General features: G+C 37.1%; 1 protein-coding gene and 1 pseudogene across 2 annotated transcripts in view; both read left to right on the top strand.

The window, feature by feature from the left end:
* PIK3C2A (phosphatidylinositol-4-phosphate 3-kinase catalytic subunit type 2 alpha) overlaps window positions 1–22,053 on the top strand; it is an 89,602-nt gene that overhangs the window by 38,893 nt on the left and 28,656 nt on the right. Inside the window, exons 5-12 of the mRNA XM_080911999.1 lie at window positions 1,097–1,254; window positions 2,521–2,641; window positions 3,593–3,704; window positions 6,239–6,318; window positions 6,453–6,516; window positions 18,890–19,033; window positions 21,002–21,047; window positions 21,124–21,334. Coding sequence (XP_080768125.1) covers window positions 1,097–1,254; window positions 2,521–2,641; window positions 3,593–3,704; window positions 6,239–6,318; window positions 6,453–6,516; window positions 18,890–19,033; window positions 21,002–21,047; window positions 21,124–21,334 — 936 coding nt within the window. The remainder of the gene's footprint in view (window positions 1–1,096; window positions 1,255–2,520; window positions 2,642–3,592; window positions 3,705–6,238; window positions 6,319–6,452; window positions 6,517–18,889; window positions 19,034–21,001; window positions 21,048–21,123; window positions 21,335–22,053) is intronic.
* LOC308416885 (small ubiquitin-related modifier 2-like) lies at window positions 8,959–9,245 on the top strand (annotated as a pseudogene). The gene has a single exon. The product of its transcript is annotated as a small ubiquitin-related modifier 2-like (transcript).

Raw genomic sequence — 22,053 nt, forward strand, 5'->3', positions numbered from 1 at the left:
TAGATAAGGGGACTGGAACCTGTTACCAACCTCCAGGAAAAAGTCAGTTATTGGGGCCTGTGACATTATTTCTAGCATGCACTGACAGTGTTAAATGTCTCCCTCCCTTAAAAATGTTTATTATATTTGCTTGTTTATTCATTGTGTGTGCTTATTTCTCAGGGCTGTCATAAAGTTTATAAAGATGTGAAGGTTAGGGGATGGCAGGCGGGAGTTGATTCTCTTCTACCATGTGAGTCCCAGGGACAGGCTTGGTAATAAGCGCTGTGTACATGGAGCCACTGGTCCTCTTCTCATAGCCATGCTGCCAGTCATGTCTGGAGATGATGTACCACATTCCTGTCTATATCTGGGTTGCTCCTATTTGCATGTGACCCTAACTTTTAAAGTGCCCCCGTAGCACGTACTGTAAGGCCCTGTAGCACTATGAAAACCCATTTTTGCCCTTTATAACCACACAAACAGTATTTACAGGGGAAAAAAGGTTTTCATTTAGAAAAAAAATATTTTGAAAGGACAGAAACTTTTTATCCCTCTGGTATTTAATATTTTAGTTACATTTTTCATGCCATCAGTAATTCATTTAAGGGGCTGGAGAGATGACTCAGAGGTTAAGAGCACTAACTGCTCTTCCAGAGGTCCTGAGTTCAAATCCCAGCAACCACATGGTGGCTTATAACCATCTGTAATAAGATCAGATGCTCTCTTCTGGTGTGTGTGAAGACAGCTACAGTGTACTTACATATAATAAATAAATCTTTTTTAAAAATTCATTTAAAGCAGACCACTTTATGTAATTGCAAGGTGCAGCCTAAGACTTTAAAGCAGAGAACCTCATTTGATGCTGGCCCTCCCTGGAATGCCTGGATCTTGTTGACAGTGTTACCAAAGATATCCTGGCACTAGTTAATATCTTCTCTTTTCTTGGTTTCCTTTCATTTAAAAGGCACATTCGGGTGTTTGGAGTTTTAACAGGAATTCATTCATTGCCATTCTCATGAGCTGCTCTGAGTAGTGTAAAGCCTTATTCAGGGCTCTCAAATGCAGCTTTAAAGAAACTAAAAATCTTATTTGATATCTTCTTTCTTGTGAACAGATTGAAGACCAAATTTCCACATACCAATCACTGTACAAATCCAGGCTATTTGTTAAGTCCAGTCACAGTGCAAAGAAACATGTGTGGAGAAAATGCCAGTGTGAAGGTCTCCATTGAAATTGAAGGGTTTCAACTACCAGTTACTTTTACATGTGATGGTAAGTTTTATTTTGTCTAGGAATAAAACGTTTTTAATGCCAGTATATCCTTTCTTCTCATAAACTACATTTTTTTATCATTAGGTATCTTTTTAAAATGTTTGCATTTACCAAGAAAACTCTGACTGTTTCCATGTTATGTTCTGTTCTACATGTACTTTATGTTAACTAGTGGGATTTCAATGCATGCTATCAAACCTCTAAAAGAATTAAGTACTGACAAAAATATTTATATAGTGTTATGCCAAAATGCTTTTAAAAATCTGTACATGTAATCTGTCTTTTTAAAATAAAGTTGTAAAAAATAAATAAATAAAATGTTTGCATTCATTTGGGAAGTTTTCTGGTTAAGAGAACAAGGTCACTGCAGGACTTTGCTCTGAATGTAGTAAAATATGGTTTTTTGCTAGGGCCCAAAAGCATTAGCTATCACAGCTAATTATAATACTTTGTCTGCTTTTGGCAAGAAAAGTACTTTCTTACAGAGAGCTGTTAGTAACATGAGCCTTCAGATCACTTCTAATCTCCTCTGCATAGAAGGTAGTTCCCTTTGGTGTTAATTATTCCTTTCAAGCTTGGATAAATATCTTTTTTAGAACTGAATATATTTATAGTGTGTTTTATTTAAGTGGGATTTGAATGGTGAAGTAAGTTTCCTGTTCCTAAAGCAGTAATTTAGTCTAAGACTGAAGCCTTTCTTTTTTTTTTTTTTTCTTTAATTGTTGTAACAAGCAATGTGTCCAGTATTTGAATACATGTTGGTTTTGTACTTTTAGAAAGCTGTTTGAAAAAAATGTAAATCTGATACAGAAAATGTTAGCCAACTATAACAGTTATTCTTTAATTTTTAGAGGAAAATTTACGCCTTTTAACTCATTTAAATTTGGTATGCAGTAAGAATATTAAGTTTTTAAAGAGTCAACAGGTGGTACTGTAAAATAAAGCGTGAGTGAAAGCTGATAGTAATTGTTGGTTTGTATCAGTCTTAATTTCATCAGCCTGACTAACCTCAGAATGTATTATATCTATTGGTTAGGTATAAGTGCATATTTATAATATCTATCTCTATTAAATGGAACTGGGCTGAGCGTAAAGGTAGTAGTACAGTTCTGCTTTATAAGAGTTTTTGAAGTCAAAATATCTCAAAGAAAGAAAATAGTAAAATTGAATTTGCATTATATTTCTGTTGTACAGTCATCTCTTAGATTAAAAGTAATACTTAGAGATATGTGAACAAAATGAAAATGATAACTAACTCTTTTTCAGTGAGTTCTACTGTAGAAATAATTATAATGCAAGCCCTTTGCTGGGTACATGATGACTTGAATCAAGTGGATGTTGGCAGCTACGTTCTGAAAGTTTGTGGTCAAGAGGAGGTTCTACAGAAGTAAGTTTATTTAACCTCTGAGTGATATCTTTGGAAATTCCATTTTTAATACCTTAAATTAGAATTTTTTCAATTTAGATTTGTAATCTAAAAATATATTTAGATGTTAGGCATGGTATCACATGCTTTTAATTCCAGGACTTGGAAGGCAGAGGCAGGTGGACCCCTGTGAGCTTAAGGCCAGCCTGGACTGCAGGTAGAGCTACATACTGAGACCCTGTTCTTAAAGTTATTAATTTGTTTATGTTTTTATTTTTTATATATTTATAAAATATAAGAAATACATTTTGTCCTCTTGTTGAAACTTGTATTGAGATATGCTGTATCTAAGATAGTGGTGGGAATTTAGAAGTAAGAAAGACCTGATATTTTCTTAAGTTTAATAACCTTATGTGTGAAAATGTCTTCTAAAAGGCCACTAATCGCGTCATTTGTACACTCCATTTTCCTTTGTAGCATGCAGCTACTATGTATACAGGAGTCAGTTGCTGACTTTTATTTGCCTGCAATAATCATTGTATGAACTTCAATAATTTGTTATAGCTATTAGTACAATTGTTTTAAAGATTTGTTTATTTATTATATATGAGTACACTGTCGCTGTTTTCAGACACACCAGAATAGGGCATCAGATCCCATTACAGATTGTTGTGAGCCACCATGTGGTTGGGGGAATTGAACTCAGGACCTCTGGAAGAGCAGTCAATGCTCTTAACCACCGAGCCATCTCTCCAGCCCAATGCATTATACTCTTATTTGTCTTTTTATCTTTCATATTTACTGACATGTATGAAAATTTTTCTATTTAAATGTTTACAGTTAATTTTAAAATCGTATGTTTCACCGCTTCCTTCAACTTCTGATGCAGTGACAATTTGTATTTTACTTTTATATCTATAACTTGTGATTTGAATAGAATAATACTGGTGGATAATTCATGTATTTTAACAGTAATCATTGCCTTGGAAGTCACGAACATATTCAAAATTGTCGGAAATGGGACACGGAGATTAAATTACAGCTCTTGACCTTCAATGCAATGTGCAAGAATCTGGCTCGAACAGTAAGTGTTTATGAATTGCATTTGGTGAGTCTGATAGTTGACAGATTTTCAGTCTGTATGTTTTCCATTTTTCCTGTACCAGACTGGGATGATGGGGTGATACACTTGTTTCTAGCAATAATCTCTTTAGGTCTTTAGTCATGGACGTTTAGGTAGTATATTCCTCAGATCTAGAAGTATAAATCTGAAAAGCAAAATGAAAGAAAAAAGTCTGCTGGCATTTATTTGTTTGTTTGTTTGTTTGTTTACTTATTTATTTATGGGAATGAGTTAGTGTCCTCTCTTTCAGACTGGCTTCGAACTCACTGTAGCTAAGGATAACCTTGTGCCACCCATGAGCAGTTTCATACAGTGCTAAAGACTGAACTGAGAGCTTTGTGCTAGTCATTTTACTAACTTTGTTACTTCCTTAACCCTTGCTTTTTCATTTAGGTTTTAAAGAAAAAGATAAGTTAACCTAGTTCATTGCAAGAACATAGTTTCATATTTAATAGTCTTATGCAAGAGTAAAAATTTTAGGGTTAATTAAGAAGGAAAAAAAGAATATGGGTTTTCAGTCTCTCTTGAATATGTTTGCATAATGTGGAATGGCAGGAGAAACTAGTACTTTTCTCAATGGTGATGAGCAGAGAATGGGACAAAACATACAGAGAAAAAAAGGGTAGAAATTTAAATGACCTTGTCCCCACCTGGTCCCACCCTAGATTTTGCCCACCCTCTTTCTCCATTGATTATTTGAGGACCGGATCTTGCTTCATAGCTCCAGCTGTCCTGGAGTTCCTTAGACCATACTGACATCAGACTTGCTGCCATACCTGGATTACAGGTGTGCACCATCTGGCACAGCTTAGTTTCTGCCTTATTTGTTCATTGTAAACTACATGTAGGAACATTTATCTTATCCATTTTTAAAAAATTTATTACATTTATGTATTTTGTGTGTGTATGCATGTGTACTTAAGCATGCCATGGTATGGGTATGTTTAGGTCAGAAGACAACTTGTGAGAGTTGATTCTTTATCTTTATACTATGTTAGTCCCAAGGATGGAACTCAGGTCATCAGGCTTAGGGGTTAATGCCTTTACCCTCTGTGCCATACTGCTGGGCCTGTAAAATAGAAGTTTGTGGCTACCTCGAGGACTCCGAGGTTAAGAGTACACTGGCTAGTCTTCCAGAGGGCCTAGGTTTGATTCCCTGTACTCATGCAATAGCCCACAGCCGTCTGTAACTTCAGTTCTAGGGCATTTAACACCCTCTTTTGGCCTCTCAGGGCACCAGGCACTTGCTTGACGCACCAATAGATACACATAGGTGCAAACAAAATACCCATACACATAAAATCTTTTTTAAAAAGTAAAAGTTTTGTTCGGATATGATAGTATGCTTCTATTAGCCTAGCAAAGAGACAGAAGGGTCAAGAGTTCAAGGCCAGGGCTGGAGAGATGGCTCAGTGGTTAAGAGCACTGATGGCTTTTCCAAAGGTTCTGATTTCAATTCCCAGCAACCACATGGTGACTCACAACCATCTGTAATTGGATCTGATGCCTTCTTCTGGCATGTCTGAAGACAGATACAGTATACTCATTTAAAAAAAAAAAAAAAAAAAAAAATATATATATATATATATATATATATATATATATATAAATCTTTTTAAAAATTACAAAGAGCAATTGTTGCTCTTTTTAAAAAAGAGTTCAAGGCCAGTCTGAGTCACATGAAGCCTTGTGAAACCTTCTTTTTAAAATTAACAGGGGCATACAGGGTAGTAACTAGGTGAATAAAGTACTTGAAGACCTGAGTTTGGATTCCCCAGTATCTGTAAAATGCTGGGTATTACAGAGCATTTCCAAAATCCCAGAACGAAGGAGATAAAGACTGACAGACCTCCCGGGCTGGCTGATCAGCCAGTGTAGCCAGTGGATTATTCAAGGAAAGAGCCTGTCTTGTCTTAAAGCATAAGCTAGAAAGCAATAGAGGTAGATAGATATGTGACACTGACTTCTGGCCTCTACACATGTATGCATGTATGTATGTATGCACACAGCCTTGTACACACACCCACATGCAAAATTAAATTATGAAACATTTAAACATTTATTTGTTTTTATTTAATGTGCTTGAGTGTTTACCTGTATGTATGTATGTGTGCCTTATGCATGCTTGGTGAGCATGGAAGCTAGAACTGTGTATCAGATCTGTTTGAACTGGAATTGCAGATGATTGTGAGCCACCATATGGATGTTAGGAACCATATCCAGTTCCTCTGCAAGAACAGCAGGTACTCAATCTCTGGGCCATCTCTTCAGTCCCAAAGAACAAAACATTTAAAGCAATTAAAAACTGAATTTTTCTTAATATTAACTTATTGAGTCAATTATAAATGATAGTTTTGATACCATTTTATCTCCAGTCCTCAAAAATTAGTCTGATTTTTAAGATTTTATCATCTATTTAACTATAGTTAATTTGATAAAATGACCAAATTATTATATTTGATTTTTCTTAAACATATGTATATGTATTTATTTAGGCAGAAGATGATGAAGCACCTGTGGATTTAAACAAATACTTGTATCAAATAGAAAAACCTTATAAAGAAGTCATGACAAGGTATAGCATCTAAAGCATTCATTACAGGTTTTCAAACTTTGTTTTGGATGTGAATATATTTATTTTCTGTGATCAAAACAACTATTTTTTGTCTAAGATAGTCTTCAGCCATGATAAACTGTTTTTTCTTTCAGACATCCTGTTGAAGAACTCTTAGATTCCTATCACTACCGAGCAGAACTGGCTCTTCAAACTGAAGTAAGTTTTGGTATAAGAATATAAAGATTGTTTCTGTTTTCTCTGATGTTTTAGTTTTGGAATTAGATTAAATGTTTTAAAACTGTATTCTTTGTGTCATCCATGCACATGGCAATGGACAGCAGTAGGGAGAGCTTTAGAGAAAGAGAAAGGTAGCCCAAAACATCAGAGCTTAAAAGCATGCTTGGGCTCTAGCCCCAGCATATAAGAGAAAAAGTCTAAAGAGAAGGCAAAGCAATATTTAAAACATTCTGAGTTCTGACTAACTCTTAAACAGTTTAAATTAGCCAGAAAAAAAAATTGAAACGGGCCTGTAAACAGAAGTGTACATACATGGTACATGGAAGTAAGCAATTCTATAATAGCATGTAAGTGTGAAATAAAATGTACTAGAGGGAGGGCTCATTGGTTAAAGAGCATTGGCTGATCTTCCATTGGCTGCATTTGATTCCCAGCACTTATATTGTGGCTTACAACTGTGTGTAACTGTAGTCTCAGGATACCTTACACCCTTTTCTGGCCTTCTCAGGTACCAGGCATGCAAGTGATAAACAGACATGCATGCAGCCAAAATGTCATACATGTAAAATAAAAATTTTAAAAGGAATGAAGAAAACATTCGGCATGATTAGACATAAGTTACTATATTATAGTTCATAAATGAATTTTTTAGCCCACTAAACCTGTTTGTTCATATTGTTTGATGTTTTTATATTGCAATAGTAGAGCTGAGTACTTAGAATATAGACTTTACTTGAAAAGAGCAGGAATCCAAAGCCTATACCTAGACATAGTAAAAGCAATATACAGCAAACCAGTACCCAATATCAAACTAAACTGTGAGAAACTTGAAGCAATCCCACTAAAATCAGGGACTAGACAAGGCTGCCCATTCTCCCCCTACCTATTCAATATAATACTGGAAGTCCTGGCCAGAGCAATTAGACAACAAAAGGAAGTCAAAGGGACACAAATTGGAAAGGAAGAAGTCAGAATATCACTATTTCCCAATGACATGATAGTATACTTAAGTGACCCCAAAAATTCCACCAGAGAACTCCTACAGCTAATAAACAACTTCAGCAAGGTGGCTGGATATAAAATTAACTCAACCAAATCAGTAGCCTTCCTCTACTCAAAGGATAAACGTGCTGAGAAAGAAATTAGGGAAAAGATACCCTTTACAATAGTCACAAACAATATGAGATACCTTGGTGTGACCCTAACTAAGCAAGTGAAAGGTCTGTATGACAAGAACTTCAAATCTCTGATGAAGGATATTGAATACGATTTCAGAAGATGGAAAAAATCTCCCATGCTCATGGATTGAAAGGATCAACATGGGCTGGAGAGATGGCTCAGTGGTTAAGAGCACTGACTGCTCTTCCAGAGATCCTGAGTTCAATTCCCAGCAACCACATGGTGGCTCACAACCATCTGTAATTGGATCTGATGCCCTCTTCTGGTGTGCCTGAAGACAGCTACAGTATACTCATACATAAATCTTTAAAAAAAGAAAAGAAAAGAGAACAAAATATAGTAAGCGGGGGGAAAAAAAAAAGAAAGAAAGAAAGGATCAACATTGTAAAAACGACCATCTTACCAAAAGCAATCTACAGATTCAATGCAATCCCCCATCAAAATTCCAACTCAATTCTTCATAGAGTTGGAAAGAGCAATTTACAAATTCATCTGGAATAACAAAAAACCTAGGATAGCAAAATTTATTCTCAACAAGAAAACATCTGCAGGAATCTCCATTCCTGACCTCAAGCTATATTACAAGGCAATGTGTTAAAAACCGCATGGTACTGGTACAGAGAGAGATAGGCAGGTAGATCAATGGAGCAGAATAAAGATCTAGAAATGAACTCTCACACCTATGATCACTTGATCTTTGACAAAGGAGCTAAAAACATTCAGTGCCAAAAGGACAGCCTCTTCAACAAATGGTGTTGGCTCAACTGGCAGTCAACAAGCAGAAGAATGAAAATAGATCCTTTATCTCTTTGTACAAAGTTCAAGTGCAAGTGGATCAAAGATCTCCACATAAAACCATGTCCACTGAAACTATTAGAAGCAAAAGTGGGGAAAAACTTAGAACACATAGGCACAGGGGAAAATTTCCTGAACAGAACAGCAATGGCTTGTGCTCTAAGATTAAGAATTGATAAATGGGACTTTATGAGATTGCAAAGTTTCTTTAAGGCTTAGGACACTGTCAAGATAACAAAACGACAGCCAACACACTGGGAAAAGATCTTTACCAACCGCACATCTGATAAAGGTCCAATATCCAATATATACAAAGAACTCAAGAAGTTAGACTACAGAGAATCAAACAATTCTATTAAAAAGGGGGCGGGTGCTTCTGCCGCTCCTGGTGCTGCTTGTGTGCTCCTGCAGTGCGGACCTGGTGCTGAGGAGACTCCGGCGCTCGCCATGGCTGACGAGAAACCCAAGAAGGAGTCAAGACTGAGAACAACGATCATATTAATTTGAAGGTGGCGGGACAGGATGGTTCTGTGGTGCAGTTTAAGATTAAGAGGCATACACCACTTAGTAAACTAATGAAAGCCTATTGTGAATGGCAGGGTTTGTCAATGAGGCAGATCAGATTCCGGTTTGATGGACAACCAATCAATGAAACAGACACACCTGCACAGTTGGAAATGGAAGATGAAGATACAATTGGTGTGTTCCAGCAGCAGACAGGAGGTGTCTACTAAAAAGGGAACCTGCTACTTTACTCCAGAATTTTGTTATAGACCAAGAACACATTCTCAATTAGAACTGCAATTTGGTCCTGCCACGTCCTGACTACTACAGTGTAGTTTTCTCTTCTTCCATCTCCCTATCCCCATTTCTTTGTTGTATATAAAGGAACTGGTGTATGTGCACAAGCATATTGCTCTTTTTTTTTTTTTCTTTTTTTTTTTTTCTTTTTTTCCTTTTTTAAACTAAATGGCCAATGTTCTCTTTTGGTTGACATCAGATGGAGATGGTCTGGGGAAAGTACTGGTTCTGTAAAAATACCCCCTTCTCCATTAGTGGCATGCTCATTCAACTCTTCTCTTTATATTCCAGTAAGTTATTTTGCTCTCACTGTTTTAACAAAAGAACCCAACAACACAAAATCCTTGCATACCTTGTTTGATTGGAGAATTTTAATGTTTTTCATTTATCATTGTAAAACCAAGGACAATTTTATAACTCTTTTGTACGTAGCTGTTACATATAGGGCAATCTGTCTTTAAGTAGGGATAAATTACTCTTGAACAAAATTATCCTAGATAGTTTTCCCTTCAAGTCAAGCGTCTTGTTGTTTAAATAAACTTCTTGTTTAAAATGAAAAAAGAAAGAAAGAAGAGGGGGGTACAGAGCTAAACAAAGAATTCTCAACTGAGGAATATCGAATGGCTGAGAAGCACCCAAGGAAATGCTCGACATCCCTAGTCATGGGGGAAATGCAAATCAAAGTAACCCTGAGATTCCAGTGAGAATGGCTAAGATCAAAAACTGAGATAACAGCAGATACTGATGAGGGTGCAGAGAAAGAGGAACACTCCTCCACTGTTGGTGGGGTTGTAAGCTAGTATAACCACTCTGGAAATCAGTCTCGTAGTTCCTCAGAAAATAGGGCTACTTCTAGGCATATACCCCAAAGATGCTCCAACATATAATAAGGACACATACTCCACCATGTTCGTAGCAGCCTTATTTATAATAGCCAGAAACTGGAAAGAACCCAGATGCCCTTCAGTAGATAAATGGATACAGAAATTGTGGTACATTTACACAATGGAGTACTACTCAGCTATTAGAAACAATGACTTTACGAAATTCCTAGGCAAATGGATGGAACTAGAGACTATCGTCCTGAGTGAGGTAACAAAAATGTGGAAGCCTCGGTCCTTCTTAGAAAAAAAAAAGTAAGTGTATAGCACCCTCTCTGAGTGTGGTACACCAGACCTTAAATCAATAATTCAAGAGCTAAGAATGCAGCCTTGTAGCAATCATTGGTATTTAAAAATCATTATGTTTAATCTTTACACACCAAAAAAACTTTGACTATTTCCATGTTACATTTTGTTTTATATATATTTTATGTTCATTGTAACTAGTAAGTTTTCAATGCATACTATCAAACTTTTTCAAAAAAATCAAGTACTGACAAAAAATATATTCATATAGTTTTATGTAAAAATGCTTTTAAAATCTGTACATTTATCTGTTTTTTAAATAAAGTTGCTTAATTAAAAAAGACACAGCAATAATTAGATAAAATTTAGCATTTTATCAATAGTAATGAGGATTTCAGTAAAAATAACTAAGCAGATAAATTAACTAGTTGCATTTATTGAAATTGTTAAATTTAATTTGTAGTGAAAATGATAAAATAAAATGAAGGTATGTTTTATTTTTAGTCACCAAAAAAAGAAAAGAAGAATGTAGACTTTATTTTTTGCAATGCCAAAACCATTTAGTTTTTTTTTTTAATTTTTTACTTATTTTTATGTCTGTGAGTGTTTTACCTACAAGTATATGTACCATGCACATGCCTGATGCCTTCAAAAGTCAAAAGAAGACAATCAGGTCGTCTGGAAATGGAGTTAACAGACAGTTGTGAACTACCGTGTAAGAGCGAGAAATCCAACGTATGTACTCTACTAGAGCAATAAGTGGTCTTAGTCACAGAGCCGTTTCCCAGCCCCTTATTATTTGATCCTTTATCAAAAAGGTAGGCTGATCTTTTTACAGTTGGTTCTAGCCACTTACAGTGTTTTTTGCCAAGAACAGGCTGAGTGAATTGTTTAGTTCTGTCTTGTAAAGTTAAATTGGCCATAATGTAGAGGTCAGGCTAAAGGTGGCCGAATTCGTTTCAGAGGAAAGGATTTGTGTAATAATGCAGGTAAAAGAAGAAAGAGGATTGGGTGTTACAAAGAGAACTGGTTAACAACACTTGGGGACAAAATTGAGAAATTGTTATGAGAAACAAATGTAGAATGAACAGACCACTAATTACTAGTATATTTTGTGGGTCTGCTCACTGAGAGACAACCTACATGAGTTGGTTCTCTCTACCCTGTGGGTTTCTGAAATTGAACAAAGATCACCTGTCAGGGTTTACCCCAGCATGACATCCTGAGACAGTGCTAGTACACTGAACCTTTGGAACAGTGAGCCCAAATAGTTTACTTCATTCAGCTGTTTCTGTCAGTTATTTAGTCACAGTGACAGGGACAGTAACTAATCTGGGTGTCTGAGATGCCATCAACTCACCCAAAAGAGACACTGCATGAACCTGGAACTTGGTACAAGAAGTCCAAGTGGAGATAATACACTTGGGAATCGTCAAAGTATACATAGTATCTTAACAGCAACAACACTGTGGCCCATGAACATATAAGGGCATCTGATGGCATACAGCTATATATTCAGCAGAGCATTCATACATTAAACAAACAAACAAACAAATCCCCCTTTTTAAAAAAGACTAGTTGAGTTATTAAGAAAAATCATTGCAAAAGTGGGAGAAGAGTTACTCAGCAGTTAAGACAATGGCTTCTCTTCCAGAGGACCTGGGTCTCCTTCCAGCACCCATATGGCAGCTCACATCATTCTGTAGCTTTAGTTCTACTTTATCTACTAGGCTTTCTTGATGACCCCAACTGTGTATTAAGAGAAGTTTTGGATTCAGAGCAAAATGAGAAGATACAGACATAGCCCATATATACCCTTGGTACTTCCTAGATTAGCCTCTCCACTTTAAAAATGACTATTATTATTCTGCCTTAATAAATAGCAACTTTGTTCTCTCATTTAATCACACTAAAATCCTTGTTATCCTTGACCTTTCAAAAAAAAGGATCTTTCATCTCCCATACTACACCTAATCCTTACTATCTCTGCCATAAAAACACATGGAGATTATAACCATTTTTCATTCCTAAGTCAATTGCATTATTCTTTACTAGTCTTCAAAATTCTCTGCTTTTCCTTCTGCAACCCCTCAGCCAATGAAAATGACACTTTAAAAATAATTGATTAAATGTAGTGATGTATCCGAGTTAATATCTGGAACAGAGCAGGAAAAGGTGTTAGTGGAAACACTGGTATTGTGTGCCACTGCTCCAGTCTTCGTTCTGTCAAATGTATCGTGGTTATGAAGACTGTTGAACTGGCTTATATGGGAATTCTCTGTACTATTTTTGTAACTTCTTATAATTCTAAAATTATTCCAAATGAAAAGTTTACTTTAAAAGTGAAAAATAGGAACAGAAAGCAGATGTCAAATAAGGGAAAAGGGGGGTGGGGAAGCAAAAACTGGCTTTTAGAGCTGGCTGTAGTGACACAGATCTTTATTCCCAGCACTTGGGTGGCAGTGGATCTCTTTGAGTTTGATGCCAACCTGTTCTACATAGTGAGTTCCAGGACTATAAAGCAAAGTGAGCTCTCAGGCTAGTTTGAATTTACTGCTTAGCCTGAGTTGGCCTTGAACTTGTGAACTTCCGCCCTCAGCTTCAGCTTCCTATGTTCTAGGACTGTATCCTGAGACCCAGCCCTTTAGTTTATAATCTGCCAGTGTGTTTCCTAGCAGGGAGTGTGGTACCATACTTTCTAGAGTGCTTCTCAGGTATTTGCTTGGCTTTTCAGTCCTTAAGGAACTTAAATATTATCTGAGTGCTCCAAACCACCTTGTCTCAAATATCAACTCTTTTATACCCCCTTTTACAGTTTGATTGAACATGTATGTTTGTCTTACTATTTGGGTACTTACTATGTATTTTAGACTGTGGAATTTAGGATTCTCCAATCTCAGCCTCCCCACTTGCTAGGATTAAAGTTATATGCTCATAATACATCATGACCACCTTAAGTATAACTTTTTAAAAGATTTATTTATTTATTTAATGTATGTGAGTACACTGTCACTGTCTTCAGACACACCAGAAGAGAGGGTCAGATCCCATTACAGATGGTTGTGAGCCACAGTGTGGTTGCTGGGAACTCAGGACCTCAGTACTCTTAACTGCTGAGCTGTCTCTCCAGCCCAAGTTTATATTTTTTTCTGTATTTATCTTTTTCCTGTTTTAGTTCATTGAGCTTATTCAGTTCAGGCTGATTTTTAACTAGCTATGTTGCCAAGGCTGGCCTTGATCTTACTGCCCACAGCTCCTGAGGGCAGGCATTATAGGTGTTTGCCACTATTGAGAGATTTTTCCAAATTCACAGAATTCTACCATCATCGCCCCAGTGCCGTTTTAGAGCATTTCCACATACTAATTCACAACTACTCCTTCCAGCTCTAGCCTCAAATAATTGCTGAGCTAGTTCCTGTTTCTAGCATGATTTCCTCTTCTGCACATTTCCTATAATTGGAATGTACTAATTTTTCTATGCCTGTTTTGCTTTTTCAAATTAAACCCTTTTATCTGTTGTAATATGTATTTGTACCTTTGTGTGGTATGTTGTATGGTGTAAGTACTTAGTATGGGTGAATCTCCTGGAGCTGACGTCACAGATGATTAGGAACCACCTCATATGAGTTCTGAGGACCAAATTCAGGGCCTCTGCAAGAGCAGTACACTTCCTTACCCCTGATCCATCCCTTTAACCCTATACCCAACATTTTATATGTTAAAGATCCAAACTCAGATCCTCGTGCTGAATAGGCTTCACCAACCAAGTCATCTCCCTAGCCCCAACCAACAGTTCCTTTTGTTAATTACTATTCCATTATAGTACATTTTGTTTATTTGTACATCTAATAATATATATATTTGGGCATAAGTTATTAGCTTTTAGTTATCATGAATAATGTTGGAATAAAGATTCATGTGTAGTTTTTGTATGGGTTTATGATTTACTTTCTCATGAGAAACTTTACAAAGAAATCAGGGAGTTTCTGAAATTTTTAACTCTATTGAATTTATTTCTGGAAATACTCTGTTCATTTTGCTAAAGTGGCAGTATGGGACTTGAGAAAATATTCTAAGCACTCAGTAGTTAAGAGCATGTACTGCTCTAGCAGAAGACCTAAGTATGGTTTTCAACATTCAAGTGGAATGGCTCGCAACCTCCTGCAACATCATCTCGAAGGAGATCCATCTCCTCTGGCCTCTGAAGATGCCTGAACACGTTTGGAGCTGGCAGTGTGATTATTCTGTGTGGATCTGACTTAAAATACAAATCCAAATCAATACCCAGAGCAAAAGTGTTTAACATGATATAGAGAACTGACCGCCTGTGGGAACTGTCGGTTAGCCAGTCAAGGGAGCACACTATACTAGATTGGTTGTGGTTTTGATGTGGGGTCTCATTTAGCTCCCATTACCTGACCTGGAACTCTTGTTCTTTATGCCTCCATCTTCCAAGTATCAAGATTATACAGACTTGTGTGAACATGCCTACACACACAACTGAACCAGCCTGACACATTCTGGGACTTGACCAGAGCTATATTCCCCAGCCTCTGTGCTAGCTGCTTGAATAACATTTCTAAATAATCTAAATGTGAGCTGCTATGTGGATTTTAGGAATCAAACTCAAGACCTATATAAGAGCAGTCAGTGCTCTTAACTGCTGTGCCATCTCTCCAGCCCATAAAAGAGAATTCTAAGGCAAAAACTGGCACATGGTAACTCATACACCAAATCCAGCCTGCCACCTATATTTTTGTTGCTTATTTATTGTCTGTCTTCACCCATAAAAGGCTAGAATTGATTCTCATTAGAGGATGACTCAGAAAACATAAAATATTTACTTAATTAATGTCTGTTGTTTGTTTTTAAAGAAAATTTGCTTGTCTTCAAGAGGGTCCAGAATTTGCAGCTGTAAAAAGTAACTGCTGTGTCCAGGCTATAGAAAAATGGACAGTTTTTAAGACATAGAAGGACTTCTGATAAACCCTTTCCAGACTGACTGAAATTTAGCCTCTTTGAAAAGCAAATGGCTAACACGGGAAGACTGAGCCCAAGGAAGAGAAAGTTCCTAAATAACTTTAACCAGAGCTGACAGATCGGAAGAACATGATCAGAGGGTACAAGTAGGACTGGTCTTTGAGAACCATTGAACTTCCATAGTGAATTGAAAAGAAATTAATAAGTGCATACAGGACTCAGCTGCAAATTGTCTTTCTGTTGTTTTTGTGTTAAAGTGACCTTTTAGTGCCCTCTAGTGACAAAAAAAAAATGTTAGTGTGAGTTCAGTTCTGCTCTACAAAGCAGAGCAAAAGAGGGGTGGAGTTAGAACTGTTAGACTGGCCCATGACATGTTAATAATAGCAGATGGTGCAAGATGGTGTTACCTTCTTATTGGAAAGGTTTTCACATGAAGACGAGTTACAAGCATAAATATAAATCGGATAACCAGAAAGGGAGAGCTTGAGTGCTGATCTTCAGTTCAGGCCCTGAGAACTACACAGTAATTGGATATTTAAGAAAATGAGATGGCTTCATTTATGCTTGAAGGTGAAAGGGGCATTTGACTTATGCCAAGCCTCACGAATAGAAATCCTAAAAGGGAAGATGCATTGCTGAGTTCCAGCCTTTCATAGTGCTTGCATAAAAATGTAGCATGAATATTTTATGAGTCTTTAAGCTGTACATGGTGCACAGTTTCTAGGAAGGAAGAGAGAGGATCCTTTGAGCTTATGAATTTGAGACCAGCCTAGGCAATATATCAAGTTCCTGTCTAAGAGAAGGAAGAGAAATATATGGATGGTTTTGTTGTTTCAGTTTTTAAGACTACATTTTGTTGGTGTCTGTGTACAGGTGAATGTGTTTGTACAGGCCAGAGGATAACCAGGTGTCATTCTTCAGGCATGCCATCTACTTTTCCTTTGAGCTAGTCCTGGAGTATACCAAGTAGGCTAGTATGGCTGTCTTAGTTACTATTGTATTGATGTGAAGAAACACCAGGACCAAGGCAGCTTACAAAGGAAGGTACTTAATTGAGGGCTTGCTTACAGTTTTAGAGGGTAAGTCCATGACCACAGGCCGGCTATCAGGTGCTGGAGCAGTAGGTGAGAGCTCACATCTGTAAGTTGCAGACAGAGAATGAGAGAGTGGGCCTTAGGGGCTTTTGGAACCTCAGAGCCCACCCCTAGTGACACACTTCCAACAGGGTCAAACCTCTCAATCCATTAGTCCACGAGTCACGAACCAAACATTGAAAGAGCTATAAACCCATGGGAGCTATAAACATTTTAACCACCATGAGGCCTCAGGGATTCTCGTGTCTCCTCAACACTGGGATTACAGACATACATCACTAAATCTAGCATTCTTATGTGGGTTCTAGGGGTTGAATGAAGATACTCATGCTTGCAAAGCCAGTATGCTGACAGCACTGACTAAGCTATTTTTACAGCCTGAAAATGTGTAGCTAGCTGAATACATATTTATGGTACGTAATGAGATATTTCAGCATATATATATAATGAGTAATGGCCCATGCAAGGCAGGGAATTCACTCAGGTAATCCTAGCACTACACAAGCTAGAGAATTTATACATTTGAGGTCAACCTGGGTTTCATAAGTTTCAGAGCAACCTGAGCTGCATAGTCTACTCCTAGTGACATATTTCCTCTAACAAGGCCACACCTACTAATCCTTCTCTTTTTAGTTTGATTCCCTAGTGACTGAGCATTCAAATACCTGAGTCTGTGTGGTTTGACTTAAGTCAAACCCACGAGTGCCCAGTATCCAAATCAGGTACCTCAACCACCTGCCAGCTCCAAGGGTTCCAACACTTCTGGTCTTTACTGATACCTACACACATGTAGCTTTTACTTGTATGGACACATTACACACACACATACACACAAATATGTAGTGAAATTTTTGTTTTTTTTTAAACCACAAATATGGGAATATGTTTATATTTTAATCTCAGGTGTATATGGGGCTGCTTCACAGCAGGTGACTATGATTTACCTTATGCTCTAGCAGGGGCATGGCTTTACCAGGTGCAGATAGTATGTGGTAGTGTGTGACACTTGGAAATCTGGGGACTTTTCAAAGGATATATAAATGCTAGAGCCCCAATAAGAAGGGTTGGTTGGCTGGTTAGTAGTTGCGGTTGGATGCTCTTGGTTGCTGATTGTCAAGTAGTCATGTGCAAAGAGATGAAAAGAAGAAATTAGATATCCTAACAGCAAAGATCAAACTTGTCCCAAGGAACTTAATTCCTAATCAGCAGGAAGTAATTTAATGATATTGTTGTCCCTTACCCCTTGATCCTCTTTTCCCCCCTACCTAGTTTTAGGGGTTGAAAGGGTGGGGGGAGTGGAGAAGAAAAAGAACACAAAAGTAGTCAAAAGTCCAGTTGTCCACAAAAGTAAAAATGAATAAATAGTTTTTAAGTAGAGAAGTCTGCATCGTTGGGTAAACGATCTTTTAGTACATTGGCTTGTATACACGTGGGTTTATGCTGCAGTCAGCTGTAGGGGAGTGACAGTCATTAGCTGTCCACATGGAGACTGAGGGCAGACAGACTTGTAAAAAGCCTTATAGGAAGCTGACCCAGCACTGCTACAACTGACCTTTAAAAAACAACTTCAGGGGTTTATTTATTTATTGCTTTTTATCTTAAGATTTGTGTGACTGTGTGTGGGTGCACATGCAAATGTGTATGTGCATGTTTGGTATGGGGGTACACTACATACCTGCATACTGTGGAGTCCCACAGAGCCAGTTAGAGGCATTTGTGGGGTACTCAGCTTGTTTGAGTGATGGGATGCAAACTCAGGTCCTCCTGATACTTTTATTGGGTTGGTTGATTTGTTACTTTCTGGCAGGGTCTCTGTGCAGCCCTGTCTAACTGGAACTTGTTATCTAGACTAGGCTAACCTTGAACTAATAGAGATCATCTGCAGCAAGAGCTCTTAACCAGTGAGCCATCTCTTAAGCCCCTCAAGGGTTACTTGTTTGGTTTAGTTTGTTAGAATTTAGTTTTTAATACCAGTGTTTTACAGAAGAAAGGGTTATTTTCAACATGGAAATTACTTCCAAGTGAGAGTTTAAAAGATAAATTTAGTTTTGCATAATTTTTAGATTTATTTTAAATAAGTAAATCTAGTTTTAAAATGATTTAGTAATTGTTTATAATTTGTTGTCTTTTAATTCTAGTAAGAAATTAGTAACATTTATACATGAATAATTGTTTAAGAGTAAAAGTTAACTATGTCTTGCTTTAGTATATTTCACTCAGTATGCCACATGGTTGAGAACTTATCTCAGTTCTTTTATTTTTCAATAGAAAATATCTAATCTTAGAATTGTCTAGAATATCTAGCTTCTGGCTTCATCTTTGACATGGGCTATATATTGTACCTGGTTATTTTTATTTTACTTTTCATTTTTAAAGAACCAGCACCGAGCTGTTGATCAAGTGATTAAAGCGGTAAGAAAAATCTGTAGTGCTTTAGATGGGGTGGAGACCCCCGCCGTTACAGAAGCAGTGAAGAAGCTAAAGCGAGCAGTTAACCTTCCGAGGAACAAAAGTGCTGATGTGAGTATGTGTGTGGACGTAGGTGACCACCTGCCACTCACACAGTATGGTCACCTCTTTAGACAAAAAATAGTTATTTTAACTTTGGCTTTTACTTTTGGGGTTGTTGAATTGGTTTTTTAGTAAGATGGGGATTCCTTGTTGAAGTGATGGAAGAGCTTTGTGAATATTGACACCAAATAGTGGATTCAATATCTTCCTTCTAGAAGTGAGATCCCTGGCGATTTAGGAAGATGGCAATGCCCATGCTTATTGTACTGAGTCAAACCTCTGTCCATCACAGTGGCATTGCCTTAGAAGCAGCAGATGTTGAATCTTCTTCTATGCATCTGTCAGGTTTTAATAAAACTATGTCCTGTGATACTTCCTCCCATGGGACCTGAATAAATCCACTTCGTAGAAATGTTTATGCCTTTTATTGAAAGGAGTAAAGAAAAAGTGACTCTTACAAGCTACTGTAAGGAGAAGCTATGTCATTGGCCTGCTCCTCTGTATCTGGGTGCTCACAGATCTATTCATTTTTTGCAGAAATTCTAGCTATATGACACTTAAAGATTAAGTGTCCACTTTGGTTTGGTTGAGGGTTTTTTTGGGGGGGGGGGCTCTTTTTAAGTATTTGAAAACTCAATCACCATAGATCTTAAAGTCTGAAGTTTCTGGTTTTTTATTCCTTTATTGTATAAAGGAAGAGTTAAGTGTAGTCAAGATGAGAATTTACATTAAATAATTTTTTTATATATGAATTTCTTTTAATCACTGAATGGTAATAGAGTTTAGATTCTTTAAGGATATTTCACTCATGCTAGTGAAAAATACTGTACTATGTTACAAAATAATTATTTAATTCATTTAAAATAAAAGGACTGATTTTATTCTTTTCCATAGTAAGTTTTAGGTGCTCTGATTTGTCTAAGCTGGTCTCAAACTTTCTGTACCTTTGCCAAGGAAGTCCTGGACTGCTTGTCCTGCTTTTACTCCACAGGCATGCACTATCATGCCGGCCTTTTGTTTCTTTCTTACTTTGAGTCAAGGTCTCACTCTGGCTCAGGCCAGCCTTGAACTTGCTGTATTCTCCTTCTTCAGCTTCCCGGGTGCTCTAATTATAGGCATGGCTTCCCACTCCAGCTTGCCTTAATTTTCATATTATTAAATTTTTTTTTGTTGTCAGGCATAGTGGTACACATCTTTAATCCCAGCACTTGAGAGGCAGAGGCAAGTAGATCTTGAAGTTCAAGGCTAACCTGGGCTACATAGTAGTAAGACCCCATTTCAATAAACTAAACAAAGCAAAACATGCTTACTTAGGTTTATGTTTTGCCTTTTTATTTTGGTCATTATTCTGCATTTGTGTGTGTGTTTATATGGATACAGATATTTATGTGGGTATATGAATATGTGTTGGGGGTGGGCAAATGTCCATGTGGAAGCTGGAGGTCTACAACAGATATTACCTGCTCTCTACCCCTTTTGAGACAGGGTACCTTGTAGAACCTAATGTTCATCAACGTAGCTAGATTAATGGCCAATGAGCTTTAGGGGCTACAAGGATCCACCTTCTGCCTCATCCCTTCTCCTTTCCTGGGCTGACACAACACACTAGCTTTTATCTGGGTGCAGGGAATTCTTCCTCCTCCTTTATTGGCAGTTGTTTTATCAATTGAGACATTTTCATAGCCCTCCATTTCTTTGTTTCTTATTTTATTAATTTTTCAAGCATGTTTGGCAGATTTCTTCTGAGGTTTTTTTGACACTTGAATGTATCAAGAGTAAAGATTATTTAAAACAAAAGCAAAGGCCTAGAGTGGGATACCCTCCTGTTACCCCATCATTTTGGATGAGGATCAGGAGTTTAGCAAATTTGAGATCAGCCTGGGCTACACAAGACCCTGTCTCAAAAAGGAAAGAAAAAGAAAACATTTTATATTAAATTATGGTCAATTTCTGACTAATTGATACATGTGTACACAGGTGACTTCATTACCTGGAGGAGATACTGGCAAGAACTCAACTAGGGGTATGTCTTTAGATTTTTTTACATTTTGGCAATGACTTTTGCTTTTTCATAGAATTAAGACTCTGTTTCAATATAGGGTCACTGAATCCTGAAAATCCTGTTCAAGTAAGCATGGATCACTTAACGGCAGCAATTTATGACCTTCTCAGGCTCCACGCAAATTCTTGTAAGAGTTCTACAGTCTGTCCCCAAGGGAGCAGGAACATCAAGGAAGCCTGGACTGCAAAAGAGCAGCTCCAGTTCACTGTCTATGCTGCCCACGGTATTTCCAGTAACTGGGTGTCAAAGTAAGTAGCTGCTTAACGGACATTCACAGTTATCCAGAAAATTACAGAGCTGTCTGAAGTAATTGTAGTGAAAAACAACATTTTTATGACATGAAAAAAAGAGCAGGAGAGCCAGGTGTGATGATTGCACATCTTTAATCTCAGTACTCAGGAAGCAGAGGCAGGAAGATCTCCATTCAAACACAGCCTGGTCTATGAAGCTAGTTCCAGGACAGCCAGGGCTACGCAGAGAAACCCTGTCTCAAAACAAAAAAAACAAAACAAAACAAAAAAAAAGCCCAACCAAAAAAAAAAAAAAAACAGAAAAATATATAGTGAAACTAACAAACAAAAATGGTATTTAAAAGAATTACCTTAAGATTGCTGAGCTTTTCTGCCTTTCTTTTAGAGTCAACATAATTTGAAACAAAATGTAATAGGACTAAAATTCAGGCCCTTTATCTCTTTAATAGCTCACAGTCTACTAGCTACTAATATTTGAATTCTACAAAAGCATATTTCTTCATACTGAGGTTTTATCTTTTGTTAAAATCTTTAAGGCATAGCATTTTGTAGCCAATTTTAATTACGTTGAAATAACTAATATAAACTAAAAAGTGTAAAATTAATATTTTATTGAAATATGTTCATGATGGCTTAAACTGTTCAGTAAAATAGTCTAGTGAAGAGTTGACCAAGAAAATTCCACTTGAATTGAGCTTCAATTAAATTCGATTGAA

This window comes from Micromys minutus (genome assembly GCF_963924665.1).
Source record: "Micromys minutus genome assembly, chromosome: 2".
Lineage (NCBI taxonomy): Eukaryota > Metazoa > Chordata > Mammalia > Rodentia > Muridae > Micromys > Micromys minutus.